At 42.7% G+C, this 24,371-nt stretch overlaps 3 protein-coding genes across 9 annotated transcripts in view; 2 read left to right on the top strand and 1 right to left on the bottom strand.

The window, feature by feature from the left end:
• Nucleotides 1–2,598: 2,598 nt before the first annotated feature.
• On the top strand, nt 2,599–14,613 carry LOC311253029 (leucine-rich repeat neuronal protein 1-like). Of its 3 annotated transcripts, none has more exons than XM_084346741.1 (2): nt 2,599–3,020; nt 11,497–14,613. In XM_084346741.1, exon 2 carries the CDS (start codon nt 11,696–11,698, stop codon nt 13,841–13,843), a length of 2,148 nt encoding a protein of 715 aa, XP_084202867.1. In that variant the 5' UTR covers nt 2,599–3,020; nt 11,497–11,695; the 3' UTR covers nt 13,844–14,613. The 3 variants fall into 3 exon arrangements, with proteins under 3 accessions (XP_084202867.1, XP_084202868.1, XP_084202869.1); XM_084346742.1 differs by lacking the exon at nt 2,599–3,020 and adding an exon at nt 8,968–9,055; XM_084346743.1 differs by lacking the exon at nt 2,599–3,020 and adding an exon at nt 9,065–9,157.
• An 877-nt stretch (nt 14,614–15,490) lies between these two features.
• sumf1 (sulfatase modifying factor 1) lies at nt 15,491–23,528 on the bottom strand. Its single transcript, XM_084348305.1, has 9 exons — nt 23,191–23,528; nt 20,663–20,836; nt 20,437–20,511; nt 19,096–19,178; nt 18,819–18,941; nt 18,608–18,722; nt 17,065–17,178; nt 16,923–16,982; nt 15,491–15,750 (listed from the first exon to the last, which is right to left on the bottom strand). The coding sequence occupies exons 1-9, from the start codon at nt 23,452–23,454 to the stop codon at nt 15,649–15,651; spliced, it is 1,110 nt and encodes a 369-aa protein (XP_084204431.1). The 5' UTR covers nt 23,455–23,528; the 3' UTR covers nt 15,491–15,648.
• A 354-nt stretch (nt 23,529–23,882) lies between these two features.
• Nucleotides 23,883–24,371, top strand: part of LOC311254747 (inositol 1,4,5-trisphosphate-gated calcium channel ITPR1) — a 76,541-nt gene continuing 76,052 nt past the window's right edge. For all 5 annotated transcript variants that reach the window (XM_084348692.1, XM_084348691.1, XM_084348690.1 and 2 more), the window contains exon 1: nt 23,883–24,176. The gene's annotated coding sequence lies outside the window, so the exon portion shown is untranslated. The remainder of the gene's footprint in view (nt 24,177–24,371) is intronic.

Raw genomic sequence — 24,371 nt, 5'->3', positions numbered from 1 at the left:
AATGAACTCTGCATGAACTCAGGAACTACTACTAGTTCACCTGCAGTAAAGTCATATCTGTGTGTTTGTGTGTGTCTGACTACTTCTCATCATTCACTTTATTTTCTTCCAACATTCACGACTCCTCCACACGGTTTATAGATTTAACATTCTACCCGTATATGATGGAAAACAAGCTCTGACAGGAGAAATGACACCCTGTCTTCCCTTCAGCAGAGTGTAATGCGGCAAAATGATGAGAAGACTTTGTGAAAGGTAAAACGGGGGGCATACGTTTCTGTGTGACTGGTTTTCCCAGATGGCCATGTGGAGGGAGCTGTGTGATCAGAGATCTAATAAACCGGTGGATATGCTGCATCGCCTTTCCTGGGAGGGAGTTGTTGCCATAGCAACCACAAGCACTGCAGGTTAATGGTGGGAAATTATGATTTGCCGGTCGCTAACTAACACACAGAGTCACTGCCGAAGCAACTTTGAAGCTTTCTGTGGCGGCAGTGCGATAGGAGCGCTTCTCGCAGTGCAGTTTTTGGACACCACAAAAGGTATTTGAACGAGTTCCAGTCGGCCTGCAGCAAAATGAATTACATTTCACTAATGCATTTGTATTCAGAATGCTTTTACTCTGTATTTCCTTCACACTCAATCTGCACATAATCCTGAATCTTAAAGTAGTGAAACATTTAAAAACACCCTTCAGTCTCAGATAGGAATCCTTCTAACAAGTATCTTGTTAGTGTCTCTGAGGATGAATCAGACTTGTGTGTTATGAAAACATTTCTGTCCAGTTTACAGAAGGCTACAATAACATTTGTTGTTTTATATTGTTGCAAAAAGTCATTGCAGCAGCGTGGATGGATTACCGATTGGCCCTAATAGACAAAGGTTAAAGATTTCCAAGCTTGAGTCTTGTGTTCACTCTCGTGTCTGTGTGATAGCAACACTGGAAACAGGGGGAACAGCTAGCAAACAACTGAATCTGGCTTATTCATTGTACAGACATGAAAGTGGTATCAGCCTTGTTTACCGCTCAGCAAAAACATGTGTGAGCATAATTCCTAAAATTCTGATATAAGCATTTTTTGTTTCAGTTAAAGGCTAAAAGACAGGAGTAGCTTCGAACTCTTCCTTCTGATGACAGCCATCAGCTGGAGATATATTTGCCTTTTAACCACGCGTTCACGTAGACAACCATTACAGGATGATACCAAAACATGGCACACCTTAGCTTGTCTTCAAAACCTTCCGCCATCGTTGTCCCTGCCGCTTCTGACACTCTTACTGACCCCTGACCCTTTCAAAACCCCATACAGGCCACACATACTGCCTGTTTGGGGTTTTGCAGCATTGATTTCAGTTGATGTGCACAACCAACACTCCAAGCACACGCAGGATACACGAGCTAGCCATCATGCATTTGTGAACACGTTGTTAAAACCAAGTAGCTATATCTCTGGCCTGCTGACATTTTTCCCCCCTCAGGTTTTCTGTAGAAGGTTTAGAAGAACATCAGCTCCCCGACTCTACGAGAAGAAGAGGCATTCATCCCCAGGGGACCATCGTCTAATATTTAATTCTTGAACTTCAAATATAAAACAGCTGTTAATATCCCTTCCCTGTGGCTCTAAATATATCAAGTAGGATGTGACAGAGACTGAGATCTGCTTATAGAGACAAGCTCGTTGGCTTTGTAATGTCATCAGTTACGCTTATTAGGGAGATGCATTACAGAGCATGTAAATGCTTTGTGGTAAATAAGAAGAACGGAAGTGAATCAGTTACTGTACCTCCATGACTCAGAGCTGAATCACGTTAAATACCCGATTTTATGGCCTAAACAATGTCAGTTTTGCTGAACCCTTTAGTGTTTGGCTGTTTGTGTTCAGGAGTGACCTTTAGGCTAAATGCATAAAGCATTGCATTAATAAGGCAACTGCATGAGAGGTTTAATCTGCACAAACACAGGAGGACGACTGGAGGAGCATCGAAGAGAGGTTCACAAATACCACATGTAAAACTTATTAAGGGGAAACAACGCTGAAATGACAAAATGGTGTTGATGTCCAATTAAAGAACGTGGATGTAACTTTCAGATGGGACCTGCCCGGCACACTGTTCTTGTCTCGACAAAGAAATGATGATCACATGCCTTCTCCGTAGCTACAGCATGGATGAAGAGGCAGCAGCTCAAACAGCAACGTGATGAAACATTGTCATTTTCACCGCTCCCCTTAGAGAGGAAGGGAGGTGGAGGAGGAAGGATCCAAACCAGTGACAGGTCTGAGAGAAGAGAGGTATCTTTCAACACAGTCTCCTCTGTGAAGTTTTTGTGTTTGTGTGTGTGTGTGTGTGTGTGTGAGAGAGAGAGAGAGAGAGAGAGAGAGAGAGAGAAACAGGGGGGAGGGGGTCATAAGATCCACTTTAAAGTCCATTTCATATCATAATTATTCTGAATTATTAATCAGAAAGTCATTAATTTTATATCATCTCTGGGTCCATGGCACCCGAGAGTCTTTAGATCTGCTCTCCTCTCAAACGAGCCTCTTTCCTCACTGATGAATAAACTTCAGTCATGTCGACAATAAAACTCATTTTAAAGAGCTCAACAAACAATGAGGTGCCATATTCTCCTCCAGCTGCCCAGCCATCACGCTCCTTTACTCCGCAGCTCGTGGCCGGCAGGGTGGGACTTTTGTTCCCGTGGTGCTGATGACAGAACAGATGGTGAGGAGGGTTGCCTTGTTTTGGGCACCGCTGTCGGTGTCAGACGCGTTTCAGTCCAGCTGACCTGCGCCAGGCAGCTGCTCGTCACTGAGGAGCTGTGCGCTGCAGCGTCTTTCACTTCTCAACTATCCCCGCCGCGTCTCCAGCGCAGGAGATCCGAGCTGATATCGCAAAGATCTGAATTAGGCTGCTTATTTTCTGTTTCGGTCTGCATCATCATCATCATCATCATCCCGGAGCTGCGGATACCGCATGGGTCAGATACAGTAGCCTGCAGCAGAGGATACAGCGCTTCATAGGTGAGAGCAGCGTGTTTATTCTGTGCATGTGCTGAAATCTGGATACATAGAAAAAAAACATCTCAGATCATTTCCTTATTTCATTTCTCGGTAGAAAGGGGTGTTGTTGTTTTCTTCAATCGGGTCAAGAGTGATAAACTCGTAACTCGTAAAGATGAAGTCATCATTTGCTTGTTTTTTTTTTAGAAATGCACAGATCAACAAAGATGAAATGAAACAATAACGCGTTTCTCTCCATGGCGTGGGTCCTCGTGCTGCGCGTGAAGACAGAGAGATTTGAGTGTTTTTTTTTTGCAGCTCCAACAAAGAAAGATCTGATTTTGACAGAAAATAGACCCTCAAAGTTGTCATGTTTATTGATGTTTATGTGCAATGTGTGCGCTGGGTCAGTCTTGTCGATAAAATGCATTATAGGAGTATTAGATTTGCAAGGACACTGTGCTCTGCGGTCAATCTGTGCAGAGTATTATAAACCTTTTTCCAAGTCTAAACAATAGATAGCCATAAACTGATCAGAGATCAGAAGAGGAGAGGCAAACCTACAAACCAAACATAAAAAAACAAATGCTGGAATTCTTGCGTTAAGTTGCAATATTCACTTCTGTTTGTACTTTTGCCTTTAAAAAAAAAGCCAAATATTAATGCACACTGTGAGTCTCATCATTAAAGCTGCAGTCACGCCAGCAGCCCTGACATTTCACTGCACCGTGACACCGGGTTCAACTAACAGTGGAGCGGAACATTCACACAAACTGCAGCATCACTCGCCAGTGCAGAGTGCAGCCGAAACAGCTGAGTATGGGCTCATGTGCTCCACAGAACCCATTTGCATGGGGTCAGGAGAATCGGCAGATGTCTGAAGGGAAGACGCAGAGGAGAGAGAAAGAAAGACGGGGCAGTGTTTCTGCTCAGAAGTTGGAGAGAGCAGGCAGGGGGAGTCTGCATTGTTTGGGTCACCTTTGTCAAGTGAGCTCTGTTGTTTCAGCTGCTGCATTACAGCAACACCTGTTACTGAGACCACTGAAGAAGCCACTGATATCAGTATGGTGTAAGGTTATCACATAGGTTTGATCAGGACAGGAGGAACATTATGCATTTGTTTTGGGAGTCAAACAATTGATACATATGTCGCCCAGTGAGAGTTGAAAAAGCCGTGGCACCTTCCCCCAGTCCTCACAATGCACAGTGACGTATGTCCTCAGCTGGTCATGAGGAGTGTGAGAACCTGTCGAAACAAAGACACGTCTCGGTGCGTCTGTGTGTGTTTGGGTACGAGCCATTGTGAGCCACAGGGCCAAACTCTGCAACATGTGCTGGTGCCGGGGTTCCCACAGCAGCAGAGACAAGGGTGCAACAGCTTGACCTTCTCCCTTTGTGAGTATGATCTGAAGGGGAGCGTAGAAACACTACGGGCCAATGAGAGGTTCGGTCATGTGATGTTATGACTGAGTCAGCTGTTTTTTCATCCTTTGTTTTATCAGCAATAGACTGAAACTGTATTTTGTGTTATTACTTTTCTCACTGCTTTTGTTCTAGATAGACAAGGTGGAAGATACTTTAGTTCAGTTAAAGGGGCACTCTGTAGTTTTGGAGAGGAAATTCAAACAAAGAATTTTAATATTTACAATATTAATGAGGTTATAACACAAAGTCAGAAATATTTATTTTTTCCATAACTGAATAAACAAGCTGTTCTCAGAGGGAAATAAGGTCCAGGTCACTGTTTGAAGCTAGAAAGGTGGCAGGGTCCGCCACATATAAACAAAGTAAAAACAGTATGAAACTGTTGTCCTTTAAGGTCAGTTTGTTTATTCAGTCATGAAAACAAAGAGACTTTGTTTAGAAATAAAAAAAAAACAGTCAATGAAGATCTTCCTCTACTGAACAAAAACCTGCGGAGAAAAGAAAGAAAACTGACACCCTGAGAGAAAGATCTTCATTGACTCATTTTTTATGCCTAAACAAACTAAATAAACAAACTCTCTTTGTTTTCATGACTGAAGAAACTGAATAAACAAACTGACCTTAAAGGACAACACAGTTTCATGCTGTTTTACTTTGTTTATATTTGGCGGACCCTGCCACCTTTCTAGCTTCAAACAGTGTTCTGGGGACCTTGTTTTCCTCAGAGAACAGCTTGTTTGTTCTGCCATGGGAAAAAAACTGTTTTTCTGAATTTGTATTATCACCTCATTAATAATGTAAATAAAAAAAATCCTCAATTTGATTTTCTTCTCCAAAACTACATCGTGCAAATTAAAAATCAATTTTAACCGCACAAGTTAATCTTCCTTGACCTCTGCATTTTTTTCTAACAAGGATTCCCCTGACATTAGAGGCTTTGGCTTTGTCAGTATGATTGATCGATGCTCCGATGACAACAAACTGGCTTTCCATCAACATTGCAACTGTAAGGAGCAATGAAGTGGAGGGGGAGGAGGGCAAAAGGGGAAGAGATGAAAAAAATGAGAACCAGAGGAGAAAAAATTGTGTCAAGATCCATCTCAGCTCCTCGGGGAAATAAAGCTACCATATGGATTTGCAGTAAATAGGAATACAGGCAATTTGCCATGCAGCAGCTTATAAAACCTTAATGGAGGCTGAAGAAATGTTTTAAAAAGTATGCAGCATTCTTTCTTTTATTCCATATGTTTTGGGGGATTTCCTCATCGTACCCTCAGCCCTGTTGCATTTTCAGTTCAGCAGTTCCCTCCTGTGGCCTTCTAATTGAAGCAGAGCTCTCCATCCTCTCCCTCTTTACTTTCTTTCTCTTCCCTCTCTGACTGAGTGGACATGCATCCTTCTCCTCTTCGGCTCTACACCTCTGCCATCAGCAGCTGCACCAAAGCCCTGTGTGATGTGAAGTGAGACGCTTGCATACTAATGGAGCAGGAACAGGATGTGTCTCAGGCAGGCCAGCGCCGCGAAGACATGGAGAAAACATCAGGCACCACATGATAGCTCTGGATTGAGACTGATTGAAAAACTGGTTGTTTTAGTGTTTAAATGTGGAGATATGTTATCCGGTGGTGTAAGCTGACACGGGGAAAGAGCCAGACATTTGAGCATATGTGCATGATGTGATTGTGCTTACTGGTCCACTACATCATGCATATACGCTCTGTTGTTTCACCATACTGTGTAATGCTGCAGTCACCTTCTTGTACCAGCAGCAGCTCTCACTGGCATATTCCTTAAACCGCCTGATGGCACTAATAGCTGTCTTCTCATGTCTTCTCATTTGGTTATGAAACAGACATGCCGGTGGCATAGCCGTTGCTATGGTGACGGCATGTCTGTGAGCCTGTTGTGCGGCTGCTGATTCAGAAACACTGCTTACATTTTGCACCCAGTGAAAAGGGCCTCAGGAATAGACGGGGCAAAGCACAGCCTCCTATGAAAAATGATGCAGTGTGCTATCAAGTGAGGTTCCCCCCGGCTGCACCAGTGGCACATGAGGTGTAGTATTAGCAGCGCTGCATCTAATTTCTTCGAAGGTGTAAAAAGGAGTATTAATTAAATTTCTTCAAATCAACCAAAGAGGCATTTTTTCAAAAAAGAATTCAAAAACAAGAGGTGTTTTTTTTTTAAACTTCATCCAGTGAAAACAGAAAAAGATTTAAAGAGAAATCCTCCCTGCGTCTGACTGCAGGTCTGTGTTTCTTTAGCGACTCTGATTATCTTCATTGCTCCCTGTGTTGTCCAGAGATCCTGTCCTATAAATGCATTTATGAGGCCCTAGCATGGAGCAGACAAAGCTCATTATGTCCCATAATTACATCTCGCTGTCTCGCTTTGAACCTCAGGGCCAGTGATCCTCGCTTCAAGCTTTACGTGAACCCACTGGAAGCTACAGTGGTTGTATATTTATTGATGTGTGTGTGTTTTATATGTGTAATCGTGTGTGCTTATATTAAAACCTCATAAGGATTGGGTGTGCAGACAGAGTAAATCCCTCCTGCTGGAGGCTTCAATTCAGACAGTCAGCTGGATAATGCCAAGCTGTTGAGGGATTTTTCTGCCTCCTCGCAGCGGTCTGCGTATGCATGCATGTCACAGCGTGTGAGTCGAGCGGGAAAACAGGATGTGTATTTTGTGGCAGTGCGGAGATGGTGCAGTGTAGATACATATGTACACATGCATTTTTAATTATGTTCCCGACAGTGTAATTGCTTTCTGCTGCCTCAGCCGAGAGATTAGCAACGTTTTTTCAGGATACAGGAGCTGGTCCAGCCTCGCTTTGACAGTAGGAGAATTAATCTGAGACCTAATCTCTGTCACATCCCAGAGAACAAGAGTTCACAGAGGTGTCGTCCCACCAAAGTGATTCTGTACAGCATGGTGCTATAACACACCTCTCTCCATCTCCCTCTTGGATATGACCCTGTGGGATTTCACTTCTCCTTTGTTTCAGTTCTTGCCGTGTTTCGAGACAAGACTCGTAGCCAGGACTTTGAGGCAGAATAAAATACAGTGTGCTCGGTCTCCTCAGAATACACATGTGCTTTCCATCCTGTAAAAGAACGCACAGACCAAAATAGCCTCATGTAGTTTTAGTAGAAGTGAAGTGAAGGGCAATTGTGAATGAGTTGGCCAATACTTTTTTGTTGTTGATTCAGATATATTCATGATACATGGATACGTTGTACGTCATCTACATGAAAACTATTTGCTGCTGAGAATTTTATCCACAAACTCAGGCAGCGTGGCAGAGCAGCTGGCTGTATGCCAGCTTGAATCCCTGGATTAGGAGTTGACAGGAATGCTTGGAGCCCAGACATACCAAACTGACATCAGAGAACTAGTGGCAACCAAGTTCAAGTATTGTGTCGCCCCATGTCGCCTGTGTCTCGGCCAAAAACTAAAAGCTGCATTTGAACACACCGCAAAGACTACAGCTGACGTTCTACGTTTGTTCTGCAGGGTTTGTGATGCTCATTTTACAGACGCTTGAAAAAAGTCTTTTTGGGCCCCATGTGTCGTTATGAGGTTGTAATTAAACTGTTTAGCCACTACGAAAACTGGCTTCAAAGCCCAGTGCTCTCCCTGGGTGCTTGAGCTGAGTGGAGGAAATCATGGATATTACAGTGATGGGCTCATTTGTATTAAACAAGCAATGCTTTACCGTAAAACGTATCATTTACGATTATCGTTAGATATGCATACAGATACGAATAGAGCCTTCTGTTGGTACTCATACGTTAATTTCGTCCATATTTCTGCACGTTTTCTAATAGCTTGCGGCGCAGTACCTCTGGTAGTGGTCGGGGGGCAGTGTGCGAGTGTAGCCAATACTTTAAGCGAGAGACGACCACAGTACAAGAGGAAAAAGTTTTAAAATGGGGACGTTACGGGAGTTGAACATCTGTATGATGCTACTTTGCACAGGCACAGAGAAACAGTTACTACAGAACAGCTGGGAGGAGCATGTAAGGTGGTGATGGAAAAGTGGAGGTCTGTGCAAGGCCGATTTGCCTCAGAGCGGCGCCATCTAGTGGTTGTATTTCTTTACATCCATGCCAATGTGAAGGACGCGTTGAAGTATGTGGACAGTGACAGTTAGATTGCCTTTATCGAAATTGCAGTGTACAGGGAAATTTCAGTGGGCAAAGGCAGCATAAATGAGCCTTTAAGCACAATGCTCAACTCTGCTTAACCATCAATAGAGCTGGTCTGTGGCCAGTGGCAGTACTGGGTAGCTTGTAAGTATGAATTTGTGTACTGCAGTGATCATGAAGCAGGTCATCAGTGAAAAAGAGCATATGTGCTCAGCAGAGCTTCTGTGGGTCAACAAGGTCAACACGTACACACAGTGAGGGAGAGGTGGGAACGGATGCAGACACCCATAGTGCTGCCAGTCTGCCAGAAACCTGGTGCCAGGTGTCTGAGTTTTATGGCCTCAGCATGAAAGCAGCGATTTCTCCGCCTGTTTCTTCCAATTTTATACCCGAGCAGCGCGCAACACACTGAGGAAGAGAGAGGACGGACGAATGTATTACTAAGTAAATCTCTTCACACCGAGGCACAGTCGTCCGGCAAGTATTAAAAGACATTTGAATGGATTATTTGAGAAACTGAATGATGGATTATGAAAGTCAGGAGGAGGTGCCACGTTTCAGTCACACTGAGGGAATCAGGTCAGTTTGAGTGCGACCGGGTCATTGCAGATACCAGCCACCTGATGCCAGACACCATGTGCGCTCTTACACAAAGAGAAACAAACATGGATAAGCTGTGATGCTGAAACACTGAATCTGATTTCTCTCCCTTTGCTGAATTTGAGAAAAGCTGCAGTGTCGCTCTTCTGGCACGTCTCATTGTGTTGTTCTTCTGCATAGCAAAGTGCGCCGTTCTGTATTTGTTGAGCTGCTTTTTATACAATTGTACATGCAAATGTGGAGGGAAAACTGTGAGAGGGTGTCAACACATCGCAGGGCGCCAACAGACGGCACATGAAAGGAGAGGGAAAACAATCTGTAGCTGTTTTATGTTAATATTGGGGGGACTTGTCAGTTTTGATGTGAAACAAAATACAGCCAACTATCTCTATCTGTTACACTGACACACACACACACACACATACTGGATGCTCACCCTCAGTTTATTTATGAGTGTGAATTTCTGAGTGTGAGTCAGAGTACAAGCTGACACTGGTGTTTAGTTTTAGCAAGGGAGAGGAAGCTAAGAGTCTCTCTTGCCTTCTCTCTCGCTAATGCACACAGTTATGGAGGCTGATGCTTCCTTTTTGCTCCCTCATCACACACAATCACTCACAACACTAACGTAGTAATGTGTGCACACACAAAACTAAGCCAACAGAGGTATGTTTGTGAATCATTTTAAGGATTTAGGATTTCTTCAAAAGAAAGTGATGACTGATCCTTCATCCGCATTGCTCAGGATTTCATATCTACTTGTAAATATTGAGTCTGTCATCCCGACAGACGTTTCTAAAAGTTGGTGTCGCGAAATCGGCAAATGAAAGCAAAAACAGGACATTTAAGAACTCCTTTGGGAGCTCAGCCTGTCAGCCCACCTGGACGAGTCTGGCTCTTATGAAATAAAAAGCTAAATTAACTTCTCATGAGCTTCCAATGGGCCTGTATGAAGGAGTGAGTGATTAACAGTGAAGAGCACACACTCCATGTTTATTAAGTAAGTTGTGTAATGGGCTCACAGCCAGATTTGCCGGCTGTGCCCACCACACACACTAGTTCAAGAGGATCACTGATACCAAGCTGGTATGCAGATAATCTACCCGGCACAGAGACAAAGAAGTGTTAGTAATCTCTGAGGAGACAGATATGCAACACATCAGGGAAGCAGAGTTAACATATTGGGTGCTGACAAATAAAACACATCGGGGAGGCAGAGTTCATATCTTGAGTGATGACAAAAACATAATGTACCACATTTTTGCATTACAAGCTACAAGCTACACGCTACACGGATATTTCTGGTTGTGGAGAAGCTAAATTAGAGATTTGTTTTGTTTCCACTCCTGTAACAGTCCTGTGCTCTCTTAACCTGTGAAGAAAAGTAACAGTGATTTTCACTAATGTAACAGTTTAACAAAGAGAGTGAAACAAAGCTCATGGCCCACCACTCATTTTTTAATCAATCATTAGTCTGACTTACAGGATGTAGACTTAGCTTCCTTCCTTCCTTTCCAACATCTTTTTTCACTTTTTGCTATGTGAAATAACCTCAGAGCAATCTGCACGCTGAAACTGGCAACTTACACAAACACTAACCTGTTCGCTAACGGCGCGAACGTAAACAAGATAGCATCTGTTACCTTTTCTTTTTAGTCATTTTGCAGGGGCAATGTCGCTGCATCCTGGGTTAAGTGCCTCCCAAGACGATTGGGATTGGTTTAAGGACATGCAAATAAGCGAGAGTGTTTTTTTTCTCCCTCTCTCAGAATGAGAATCAAAGTTAGAGACTAATCAACCATTAACAAATAACTAATAAGAAGGGATCCAAGTTTAGCTAATTTATGGAGCATCAGCAGTCTCTTGTTTGTCCGACATAAATTACATTTATTCAACTTAGTTTCACTCCATATCTTTCCCCTGGTCATCCACAGTAGTTATTTGGCATGCATGGTCTCACTCAATTTCATCTCAAGATTCAGAAGTTACTTTTTCTCAAACTTACTCTTATTTTTCAAACTGTGTCTGGCTGTGTGGGTGCTCATTAAAAGGTATGAATGTCTACAAGATGGCAGGGCAACAAGACAAATTTGACAAATTCATTCTGCTCTGTTAGATACGTCAACTTAGTGCCCTAAATATCTGTGGGGTGGCACAGTGGAAAACTGCCACTTGCCTCATTTGTAACCCTCTGCAAGGAAACCAAATATGACTTACATCCTCTATTCAGCTGCTGTCAGTGTGACTTCCTTACTGTGTTACTGTGTTTGCAGACAGCTAATCAAAGGTTTTAACATTATACGTCCTTTCTGTTTGTTTAGGTCAAGTTTGAACCAGATGATCTTCTGCCCTGGCCTCTGCAAAAAACGTTCTCCTGGATAAGAAGTCACCTCTCTGGAAATTGCCTACAGCATCCAGCCAGCAGCAAAGCAGACCAATGCTCATGAACCTTCCCTCCAAACCTTTCTCCAGAACGCTGCCTCTCGTCTAAGCTTTGTGTGAGCAGAGAGAGCAGACATCATGGCGCTTAGCTCGCAGCCTTGGCCTCCTCTGCTCTGGCTGTGCGTGGGATTGCTTCTTTCCTCTCTGTCGCCCATACAGAGCAAAGAATGTCCACGTTTGTGTGTATGCGAGATCCGCCCTTGGTTCACCCCTCAGTCGACGTACAAGGAGGCTACCACAGTGGACTGCAATGACTTGAGGCTCACGCACATCCCTACTAACCTGTCCACAGACACTCAGGTGTTACTGCTCCAAAGTAATGCCATCTCTCACACCAGTGGAGAGCTGGATGTGCTGTTCAACTTGACGGAGTTGGATCTATCCCAGAACAACTTCAGCACTGTGGAAGCTGTGGGCCTCTCAAGCATGAACCACCTGACCACCCTGCATCTAGAGGAGAACCAGATCACCCAGCTGCCAGACCATTGCCTGGGAAACCTCTCCAATCTCCAGGAGCTTTACATCAACCACAACCAGATAAACTCCATCTCCCCTCGGGCATTTGCAGGCCTGCACAGCCTGCTGCGGCTTCATCTTAACTCCAACAGGCTCCATGTCATAGATAGCCGCTGGTTTGAAGAAACACCCAACCTTGAGATCCTCATGATCGGGGAGAACCCAGTTATCGGCCTCCTGGACATGAACTTTAAGCCTCTAGGAAGACTGAGGAGTCTGGTTCTAGCTGGCATGGACCTTACTGATGTTCCAGCAAATGCATTTGTAGGTTTGGACAACCTTGAAAGCATTTCTTTCTATGACAACAAACTGGTCAGAATCCCTCAACTGTCCCTTCAAAAAGTTCCCAATCTGAAATTCTTGGATTTAAACAAAAATCCAGTTCATAAAATCCAGGAAGGAGATTTCCGGAACATGTTACACCTGAAGGAGTTGGGTATCAACAACATGATGGAGTTAGTGTCAATTGACCGCTTCGCTCTGGACAACCTACCAGAGCTGACAAAGCTGGAGGCGACCAACAACCCCAAACTGTCGTACGTGCACAGGTTGGCCTTTAGGGACATGCCCTCCTTGGAGAGCCTGATGCTTAACAATAATGCCCTCACTGCCCTTTACCAGCACACTGTGGAGGTGCTGCCTAATCTGCGGGAGATCAGTCTGCATAGCAACCCATTGCGTTGTGACTGTGTCATTCAGTGGATGAGTTCCAACAGGACCACAGTGCGCTTCATGGAGCCGCTGGCCATGCTGTGCACCTCCCCATCTGAGCTCAAAGGCCAGCGGGTTCGAGGGCTAAGGCTTCTGGAGTCCACAGAGCAATGTCTCCCGCTCATATCCCACAACACCTTCCCCAGCCACCTGAACCTCGAGCTGGGCATGAGCGTCAGCCTCGACTGCAGGGCCATGGCTGAACCCGAGCCTGAGATCTACTGGGTGACTCCTCTTGGGACAAAAATCACGATAGACACGGTCTCAGAGAGGTACCACTTGAGCAGTGAGGGAACACTGCGGCTGTTTCATGTTCAGGTGGAGGATTCTGGTCATTACACCTGTGTGGCCCAGAACACAGAAGGAGCTGACACACAGGTCGCCACCATCCGTGTAAATGGCACCCTGCTAGACAGCGCCCAGGTGATGAAGATCTACGTCAAGCAGACTGAATCACACTCAATCCTGGTTTCCTGGAAGGTCAATTCTAATGTCATGTCCTCAAACCTGAAGTGGGCCTCAGCCACCATGAAGATCGACAATCCGCACATCACCTACACAGCTCGTGTCCCTGTAGACGTTCACGAGTACAACCTCACACACCTTCAACCTGCCACTGAGTACGAGGTGTGCCTCACAGTCTCCAATGTCCACCTGCAGACACACAAGTCTTGTGTTAACGTGACAACACGTGGCGCTACCTTTGCCCTGGACCTGTCAGACCAGCACCCGAGTGCAGCGGTGCTGGCTGTCATGGCGGCCATGCTGGCCTTCCTTAGTCTTGCCACTGTGGGTGTCTACATGGCCCGCAGATGGAAGAGAAAAAACTACCACCACTCCCTGAAGAAATACATGCTGAAGACTTCCTCCATCCCCCTGAACGAGCTTTACCCTCCACTCATCAACCTGTGGGAGACCGATGGTGAGAAGGACAAAGATGGAAGCACAGAGGGAAAACCCTCCCCTGTTGACACCACACGTAGTTACTACATGTGGTGAGGATTTAGTAAGGAGGCCTGGCTGCCTCTCCAAGCAGCACAAAAAGACACACTTTTGCCATTTTGGTGCAAAAGTCAATTAAAGTTGCAAATGTTTTTTTTGTATTCTCAGCTTTGCTAATAAGAGGCAGAGTGATCAAGGACAGGATTTTTATTAGTATAGCGTATCGCCTTTGTTTGACTCTTTCTCTTAATTGTTTTGGACTCTCCAAGATGGCAGCTGTATTTAGCCTCCAGGTTTTCTTAGTTGCTACGCTCTTGTTTCTGTGGTGCATTTTTGACTCACTTTCCCATTGGGTTAATAATACAGCAGCAGGGGCCAATGGTCTTCTTGCGTTATTAGTGAAAATCAGTGTTTTTTTTCTCTGTTTTGTAAAACAGGTAATCTGTTGTGCACTGATAGATAATGGAGTTTGTCTGAACTCCAGTTAAAAGCTGACAGCGGGTTTAGACTCGTTAACCTGTCGACTGAATGTTAGCAATTGTGCAGTAATGTTGTATCAACTATACCTTTGAACTTTCTGATTTAAACTGCGAGAGAATAGGATTTTAGTTTGCTGATAAATGTGATGTTAATGCTAGAAAAACAAATGTTTGTTAAAACATTTTGAGTTGTTTTTTATTAAGGTGCACTAGAAACTTTCACGACCCCTTTCCCCGTTTACTCACTTATTTTGCTAGACTTTTTTCGCTAATGCTTAGTTTATTATTTTCACATGCAATATGTATACTGATGAAGTTAAAATAATAAATTTTTGGTTCTTTTGCAGACATCTGGTCTTTTTTTAATTCCTCCTCCACTCATACAGTTATTATACCCTGTCAGTTCTGACAGGCACACTCACCCCCTGTGATACATGCTGTTGGTCTCATGTGGATTTCTTAATCGCAGGTCTTGGAAGAACTTAAGCCCATCTCAGTCCAAAACCGAGTGAATCAGCTTTTGAGCGTCACAGTGCTCACTGCCCTGAACCATCCTTACAGACAGAGCTTATACTGTGTCAGCTTAACTTCTCTGTATGGGTATTTACAAACTTGTACGCATACACTCCTGATATAGAAGACATACAGATAGACACACAGTGATAAATATTTGAGCAGGTGCTGCCCTCTACTGGATGCGACAGCTAAATATGGTTAACAGAGGTCAATAATTATAAAACACACAAATAGCAAAGTAGGTTCCTGAGGTTTAGCATTAATTAAATAAATCTGAAGTCTCCTATTCAAATTCAGTGTAGCATTTTGAGTAATGTTAAGAAACTGTGCTTTTTGGTTCGTTTTTTATTACGGCAAATTTAAAAATTGAAAGAGATAAAACAAAGAAGATTGTTTAGGATCCCATTTCTCACAGATTTATCAATGTATGTAAAAAATACATTACAGTACATTACAATAATCTCACAGTGTATCTGTCTCAGCCAGCTGTTTGACAACCTGTGTGCAATTTACAAGACCATACTGATCTTTGTCACTGAAAAGTTTCTTCAAACCAGCAGCTGCCAAGCAGAAACAATGACTTGACTTACACAGAACTCTCCACAACTGACGTCTCTATTCAGTTCTCATGAAAAAAGGCTGAAAAAATATAATATAAAAATTGACATTTCTGAGATATCTGCTGGAATATAAGACACTCTCAACTCCAAACTGTTTGAGGTCTTGTATTTGAAAAAACATCATCTTCAGATGTACGCAGGTTAACAAGATGGCACATAAGAAAGCCTCTATTAAATTCCCTTATCAGTTAACCAACACTGGAGCAACTGGAAGAAGGAATTGTGTGTTTAAGACAAGCAGGTCAGGTCACCGTGGCTCCTGAGAGATGCAGCGAAAACCCAGATTAGAGGCTGAGCTGTCCGGAGTGTTCTGGCTTCGGGCTGCACATCTATATCTGTAACAATAAGACTGGAGGAGGGGGGAAAGAAGAGAGGGACAATTACTGTCAATAAAAAAACATTTTCTCAGCACTGGTTTATTACAAAATATTAAAACTAGAATTAGCTCCTCATGGTTGTATACCTCCGCACACCAGTCAAGTTGACCTTTGACCTTTTGGATAAAATGTCATCACTTCATCATTTTATCATATTAGACATTTGTGTCAAATGTCGTCATAACACGCATATGAATTCTTGAGCTATGGTGAGAGATGTGTTTTATAAGGTCATGGTGACCACCAAAAACTAACCAGTTCATCTGTGAGTCTAAGTCGACATTTGTGCCAAGTCTGAAGAAATTCCCTCAAGGCCTTATCACGTTCACAACAATCAGAGCAACGAACTGACAGACTTGAAAACATGATGCACACAAACACAAACTTGCACAGAGTTCTCTTTATTATCGGATTTTTTATTGCTTTTGAGAAAAAGTTCTTTTTTTGTCCATCCATCCATGTCCTCTCACCACTCACATGGTTTATTCATATGAAACAAACAGACCTCTGTTCCAAGGACTTATTTTGCATGCAATTAGTCACATTCCCATGGCAACCAATGCTGGTGGCAAGCAAACTGGAATGGTCACCAGTGGGCGGCTCAAATGGTTTTGCAGATAAAGTAAATGCACATATGGTACGAATTCTCTCGTCGTCTCCATGGAGGTTTTTTCAAGTATCTCAAATCCAGAATGAGCAGAGCGTCCAGGCGACTGTGCACGTACTGTCAAAGAAATCTGTCTCGTTGTCATTTCTTGCACCCTCACCTTTTAACATTGTCCCTTCTACCTTGTTATAACCATGTATTCTTCCTTTACCGCTACCACCTATCTTTCTTTGATGATTTTAGTTGGGCCTGCTTTTATAATATCTTTACCTCAGCACCACTGTAAATGAGCGTTAAGTGTTTTCTGAGGATTTAAATAAATTAAAACTACTTAAGTCTCACACAGCAGGAAGAAAGGCTGCATTTTCCCCTTGTGATCAACCAGGTGGAGAGTAACAGAAAGCTCCTCTACATCCTTGAAATGCGGATGTCAGCAGTTTAATACTCGCTATAAAACATTCAACATGCTGAATTTGATTTGATTTAATCTATAAAGCGTAATAAGCATCAAAGTGTTATAGTGGCTGTCTCCTTTACCTTGTGGCACATGTATGACCCTCCCTTCTTCACCTTGTCTTTGCCTGATGGAGGGCCTGTCTAGAGAGAGAAAAATAATCAGATATCAGAGTTAAAGCTAAACCTGGAGAAACTCAAAAGCTGAGTGGGGACGTGTTCTTACTGGGTTCTGTTGTTTTTCTGTGGTGTGATGCACCGTCCACCAGTCTGAGGTCCATTCCCATGCATTCCCCACCATGTCATACAGACCGAATCCATTGGCAGGGAAGGACATCACCTGCAGGGTACAGGGAGAGCAATGCCACATCACAGGGTAAGTTCACCCACAGACTTTATCTACTCATCGCACATGCCGAAGGAAAGTCAGGTGAAGTTTTGTAGTCCACAAAACGTTTCTGGAGCTTCACGGCAAAATAGTGTTGCAGCTTTTTTCGACACAACTGAAGTAAAAGGGGTCTTGTTTTGAAATATAACTAAACATATTATTTACAGCCTCAGTGTGGTCGAGCTCGTGCTCCCACTTAACACGGGGTGTGCGCTAATGCCTTAAGCTGAGCGGCAACGGTGAGGACTTCAGCGTTAAAAAAGGTGTAAAAATTGTCATTTCAAATCAATTTTGGATCTCAGGGCTTCTGGATACTTGGTTTGTGGCAGACGAGCTGCATGGAGCCATTTTCCTTTTTAATTTCTTTTCAGTTGCTTTTCTACATTTTGAAAGAAGTCCCCATCTGCTTCAGTTGTTTTGCTGTGAAGCTGTGAATGTTTTGTGGACTACAACACTTCACAACATCAGAATGGGGGTGAGTGATAATCACTGGATTTTCATTTTTTGGTGAACTCATCCTTTAATGCAGCTTTGTATTATGAACTCCTACAAAGACTTGCTTCTTCTGAAAGCATGGAAGATGAAAAAGCCTATGGCTGTATACTGTATGTGCATATTTGAATTTCTGCCAGAATGAGCATGTGACTCTGAGGGGACTCACACATACAGATCACTTAGTGTTCAAGCTGGATTAACAGGTTTATCTTCATTGTTTTTGATTCTATTGCTCGACATGCCAAACTGCTTAAATGACATGTGTGTTATTATAATCAGTGAATAGTAGACGACCCTGTTTTTTCAGCTTGTAAGATGCCAACTAATTCATTGTTTCATTTGGCATTTTTAAGCAAATATGCCAAATATTTGCTGGTTCCAGCTTCTTAAATGTGATGATTTGCTGCTTTTCTTTGTCATTTATGATAGTAAATGAAGAGTCTTTGGGGTTTGGGGTCAGAAGAAGCTACTTGACGGCGGTTTTGCAGTGTATAAACTAAACGATTAATCAATTAATTGGGAGAATAATCAGCAGTGATTCAAAATTGAAAATAATCATTAGTTGCAGCCCTACTCAAAACCCATGAAGAATCTGTGATCATACAATCATGACTAATACTTTTAAATTAGGGCTTTAAAACTGCTGCTGTAGGAGACTGGAGTAATATTATCTAATGGTTATTCATTTGATCTGTAGAAGCTGCGAGCAGCTGGTGTGACTTTATTAACTTGTGAAATGAGCTCTAATTCTCCAGCACCTTTAATTTCCTGCAGACTTAAAGGCAGCAGCTAAAATGTAAACCTGTTTCCAGTTTTGTGAAACTGGCTGATGAGCCTAACACACCCACAACTAAGGCATCTCTCCATCTTCCTGTCTGTGACTTACTGGGGACGTTTTGATGTATCCATCCTCTCCAGAGTTATGGTTGGGGAAATCTCCCTGCCAGAGGTTGGCGTAGTGCTGTCCTTTTGGGTTCAACTTGTTTCCCCAGGGGTAAAGCCTACATTCAGGGGCAGCATGTCAGTAAATAAACGTGGGACATGCTGTATGTAGGCCGGAGCACATGCCCCGGCATCTTAGTATCATAGTATCATACCTGTCTTTAAGGCCGCCCCTGCAGGCGTACTCCCATTCTGCCTCTGTAGGAAGTCTTTTGTTAAACCAGGAGCAGAATGCGACAGCATCCGCCCAGGACACATGAAGAACAGGATGGTCCAGCCTAAAGAAAAACTGGTTTGTAGTTAATTACTGAGTTTGTATTTGACTTATTAGTTTCCTTCTAACATTAGATATAACCTTAAATAGAAAAAGAAATAAAAGACAAGTAAAATATGCTTCTGAATCAATATTTAAAAGATAGAGTGTCTCTCTACCTGTCTGTGATGTTGGAGTCAGGACCATCAGGCTGCCTCCAGTTGGCCCCTTTGACCGGGAGCCACCAGGGGGCAGCAGCAACCTGAGGACAAAGTGAGGGTAACAATGGTCACTGACTGACATCAGGCTGTATGGTCTTTATCGTCTTTAATGTACAGATCTGTAACGCTGCTGATGGTTTCCAGTATTGCAATTCTGAGATGAAGCAGTAAATTGTCTGTTGTCTGGTTTTCGTCTCTGAGGGGCCTGCTGTGCTCAGGCCTCTTACAACCACTCTGTGAACATGCTCAGAGCCGTTAAATAACAGCAGTATACACCTTCATGTCTATCTAAAGCCACAGCTATGTGTGACCCGAGGCTGATACTTAAATATGTAAACATCATTTATTTATTTTTAACACTGCCTAACATGGCTCATGTGCCATTTTTCTACATCCTCTCTGATTAAAAAACTGAATGTTTACTGATCTAAGCACATTTTGCAGTTTGCAGGAAGTAGATGTAATGATCAATCGATTTGTCATATTATGTCAACTATTAAAGTAATTACCAACTATTTTGCTAATCAAATAATCTGTTATTTCAAAGAAAAAAAAAATCTTATTCCAGCTTCTTTAATTGAATATGTTCTAGTTTCTTAACTCCTCTGTGACAGTAAACTAAATACATTCGGGTTGTGGACAAAACAAGACATTTGTGGAGGTCATCTTGGGCAAAGGGAAACACTGATTGACATTTTTCACAATTTTCTGACAATTTATAGACAAAACAACTGATCAATTCATTGAGAAAATAATTGACAGATTAATTGACAATGAAAATAACCATTAACTGCAGCCCTAGCTGGAACCATTCTAAAAAAAGGGATACTTATTTTATTAGATAAACACCTTATTATAACTAAGCACTCCCTATTAGCCTCACTGCTTCATTACTCTGAGAAAATGTAGCCTCTTTTCTTCCTGGTACGGTAGAAGCAGCTCAGCAATACACAACATAATCTGTCATAACCAACAATTCTCACAACTGGTGTGAAGTATTAATACTTCATGTAACTGAAACATAACTACCCCTGGTGTTTTCAAATTATTGTTTGGAAATAAAATGTAATGTAGTAATGTAGTTATAATTTGTAAGTTATATTAATTGGATGAATGTTTAGGAAACAGAAGAAGGAGAAGAAGAAAAAGTATGAAGGTGTACACGTCTGAGGTCTTTCAAAAGGAATGCAAAAGGCTGATACTAGTAATCATGGCACCAACAATGCTTCACGTGTAAAATAATTAGTACCGGGAACTTCAGCTGTACAGGTAAGTCAGTCGTTGAATAATTATACTTACGGCTTGGGTGATTTCATTTTTGACACTCTCGCTCAAAAGTCCCTCGAATACAAATGAGTCTCCAAATTTCTCTGCCTAAAAGCATGAGGACAAAAACATTATGAGCAAAGGAGATGCCTATTAACCTTACAAACACATAAACCTGATGTGATTGGTTAATTGATTCAATTATTTTTTAATGAATCTAAAAAAACACAACCTATGGTTAAATCTTTAGATACAGTACCTCAGTAATGTATCCTGAGGCACGGACGAAGCTCTCAAACTGTTGATTTGTGACTTCCTGGACATCCATGTAGAAGGAGTCCACATACACCAGCCTCTGAGGGCCCTCACCATCTGCAGGGATGCCTGGGTCATCCGTTCCCATCAGGAACTCTCCTCCTGAAATCAGCACCATCTGTATGCAGGAAATAAACATTTTTTTTTTTTACCAGCAGATAAGCGATCATATGATTCTCTGAAGTTTGCAGAAGGTTTGCAGAACTAATGAGATTAAGAGTCTTTAAAAAGGATGGAAACTTAATCTATCATGAGTGCAAAAATTAGATTATCAGATCGCGAGGAAGCGCATGAACTGCAGAGGCACAGTCGGAGGAATACAATACAGGATACAGAAATAAATAAAGGTGCAACACGTATAGAAGAACATATTTACATATTTTAAGATATTTAAATGCAGAGTTAATGATCAGCTTTTCTGCACATGGCTGAAATTTTATTCCTCTTTCAGTTTGTCCTACATCGTGGCATTGCCTATTAACTGTGTGTTGTGCAGGGTCATTAAGTCATCTACTTAAACACGCCTGAGGTTGTCCAGGAAGCAGGGAACTCCCAAGATCCTGAGGCTGTCACACTGCTTCACTAAGATCATTAGTTAACACTGACTCTGACCTTAAATGTCTCTAACCAGAACTAAAAATAACTAAATGTCCTTCTCAGAGCCAGATTAAGTACTCTATAAATACAAGCAAACAAGGAAATAGAGCTACAACACTTGTCCACTATTATCAACCACCAACATGCAGTCATTCATTGAAACAGCTTGTTGGAGAGTGGTCGAGAAGTACGGCTGTAACTATTGTTTATTCATCTATTGATTACTTTCTTGATTAAGCGACTATTTGTTTGATCTATAAAATAATAGATAATAATAAAATAATGTCAATCAGTATTCCCCAAAATCCGAGATGACATCCTCAAATATCTTGTTTTGTCCACAACAGATATTCAGTTTACTGTCATGGAGGATAAGAGGATAAGAGCCCAACAGGTACATTGGTTGGCCTGTATTTTCATCAGATATTGGTTTATCATAGATATATCGGTATCAGCATACATGTTATCCGACATGCTCTGATAAATACATAATTTTAGAGATTGTAACACAGAAAAAGATGCTGAGGGCGATTTATGATTGTTAAATTGCCAGTGAAGTTTATTGTTTCAGTGCAGTGCAGTCCTTTTAGACAATTAAGTTTATTTTTAACTGTAAAATATCCTGTCTCCATTATATATCTCTGTCATAAGTGTTGAATAACCACATTTTTGGGATCACTGCAAAAATACTGTATGTATATTGGTTCATATATCGAAATTGGAATTGCTTACTCCTGGGTATTTTTGTTTAAAGGGGCAATATGTAACATTTTGTGTCGAATACATTCAGAAAGTAATTAAAATTATCAACAGAATGTGATGAAATTGCAGTTTTGACGTCGTGACGTCTACCGTATGTACTGAGATGTAGAGATATCTACTGAAGTTAGCATGCTAACCAGCTAGCTTCGGCCCGTCACAGTCAGGCCCCGGAGGGTCACGCTCAGCCATGCTTCACATCTTCCCCAGTTGCAATTTTTAGTATTGCAGCTTAAAATTGCCCTGTGACCCAAAGAGCATTTTCCCTGTAGAGCGGCATTATAAGAGACGACCGTAAAACTGTTGACAGGACGTCAAGAACTGCAAACAAGGTCGACTATGACTCTTTTTATTGTGAAATTTTAATACATGGAGTCTTTATGTTTGTAAAACTTTCCCTCAAGCGGATTTAAAAGCCTGTGACGTCATCACAGTGTGAAGTCTATGGGCCGTGCGGGAAACTGTCGGATGGGGCCAGTGGGGGAGAGTCTACTGCAAAAATTCAAAGGGCCGCATAACCAGGAAGTAAACACAGAAGCCAGAAAACTTTTTTGGCTTATGCGCTAGGCGAGCAATTCTGATTGGTTTGAATGTGCGCCATCTTTGCATGCTGTGTCAAGTTCTTCTATATAAATGTCTGATCTTAGTTCCAAAGCTCCTGCGGTGGCGGCGTAAACACCAACACTCCCCTGGTCACCGCTAGCTGCACTGCTAACTGAGCTAACCAGCTAACAGTTAGCAGCTTCTCTGTTGATATGCTGGCCCCTATTTGTTGTGAGCATGAATTTGAGGGGTGGGCAGTTATTACATATTGCACCTTTAAAAGCACTTCAGTGGGGTTAGAAGATACTACGTCACCCTGACGTCAGACTGAATTTATCAACTTTTCAGGAAGTCAGATCATCCTTTTTTAAAAAAAAGTTTTATTTAAAATGCATGTTCAGTTTATCTTCTAGGGTCTGGTTATATGAACTTGTGTACTTCATCTTTTATTGGAGAATATTAATATAGTAGATAACTTCCCAGGATTCATCCATTTAGGCTACAGAAGTCCCAGTAGAGACCTGTGTTTCATGTCTTCTCTCCTCAACTGTCCGATGAAAGCAGACAGATTACCTGACTTTGCACTCCCTCCTCATCCCCCTGAGCTTCAGACCACCTCTCATTCGCCCCTCTCGAGTATTTGTCAGCCGGCTGTGCAGGTGCAGTCCTGTCCTCCGCAGGCTCCACGGCAGCGGCTCTCTTCAGGCTGTCGCAGCCGCAGCCCGATGCTCGCTGCGGGGCGGCGGCTTCCGGCTGAGCCCCGCATGAACCCTGACTGCACAGCACTCTGCTCACACATCCAAAGACGAAGACAAATAAGGCAACACTTCGCACCATTGTTGCAGGACACGGCTCAAAGAGACCTGCTCATGTTGTTGTTACTGCTGCCGCTGCTACTCTCACTTCCGCACTGTCACGTGGTCAGTCAGCTGCGTTGCGGAGTAACAAAATGTAACTCCTTCCTGCCCGAAGAGGACTACTTGTAGTTTTAATTTTATTACAATGTAATTAAATTGAAAATTATTATCAGGGCTTCTTCTTTTAATATCAATAAACACTTTTTTTGTAAACAATAAAAAAAAAAAAAATTAAAATAAAACCATAAACATGCTGTGTGAGAGTTTACATCGGATAAAAATAAATACAAAATAAAAAAGTGCTTGCATCATAAAAAAAATCAAGGCTCCAAGTTAGGAGCTTTAAAGCAGCTTCCCAGAAGTGATGGCACCGCATGGACATCATTTCCCAGCCTTCAACGCTGCGGCCGCTGGAGGAGAAGAAGAAGTGGCAGTGAGCCAGTGTGCTGCCTGCCTCAGTGAGCACAGCCCCGGAGCACCGACACACACACATACACACACACACACATACACACATACACACACATACAGGCGCGGAAAGGTGATAGAGCTGTCAAAAAAAAAACCCAACCCTGGATTATTACAGCGGCTGACGGCTGGACCTCAGCCCGGGCCCCGCTGGAGAAGAGGAGAGCCACAGTCATGTTGTCTTAGCCGGTCGGGAGAAAGCTGAACACCCGAGCTTTGACCACACTAACCGAGGTAAAGTTGAGCGCACAACTTGTACACTTCATCCTCTCTTCCTATCTCTATCAGCGGAGGGGGGGAAAGGATTTACTTCGCCTTCGCCTTAAAAGGCTAACAACATGCTCTCGGCTTGTGATCGGCGCTTTGTGAACGGAGGAAGCAAGCGAGAAGACAGCGAGTGTGACTCCGGTAATAATTTGGGAAGGCTGT

Source organism: Pagrus pagrus (assembly GCF_965226575.1).
Source record: "Pagrus pagrus genome assembly, chromosome: 3".
In the NCBI taxonomy this organism is placed as follows: Eukaryota; Metazoa; Chordata; class Actinopteri; order Spariformes; family Sparidae; genus Pagrus; species Pagrus pagrus.
The sequence above is the reverse complement of the archived record's forward strand: the minus strand, read 5'-3'. Positions and strand labels throughout refer to the sequence as shown.

Coding starts and splice junctions, on each gene's coding strand:
- LOC311253029 (XM_084346741.1), top strand. CDS start 11,696: ATGGCGCTTAGCTCGCAGCCTTGGCCTCCTCTGCTCTGGCTGTGCGTG.
- sumf1 (XM_084348305.1), bottom strand. CDS start 23,454: ATGGTGCGAAGTGTTGCCTTATTTGTCTTCGTCTTTGGATGTGTGAGC. Junction 18,723..18,818: donor AGGGGCGGCCTTAAAGACAG/GTATGATACTAT, acceptor CCCTGAATGTAG/GCTTTACCCCTGGGGAAACA. Junction 17,179..18,607: donor GATACATCAAAACGTCCCCA/GTAAGTCACAGA, acceptor TGTACCCTGCAG/GTGATGTCCTTCCCTGCCAA.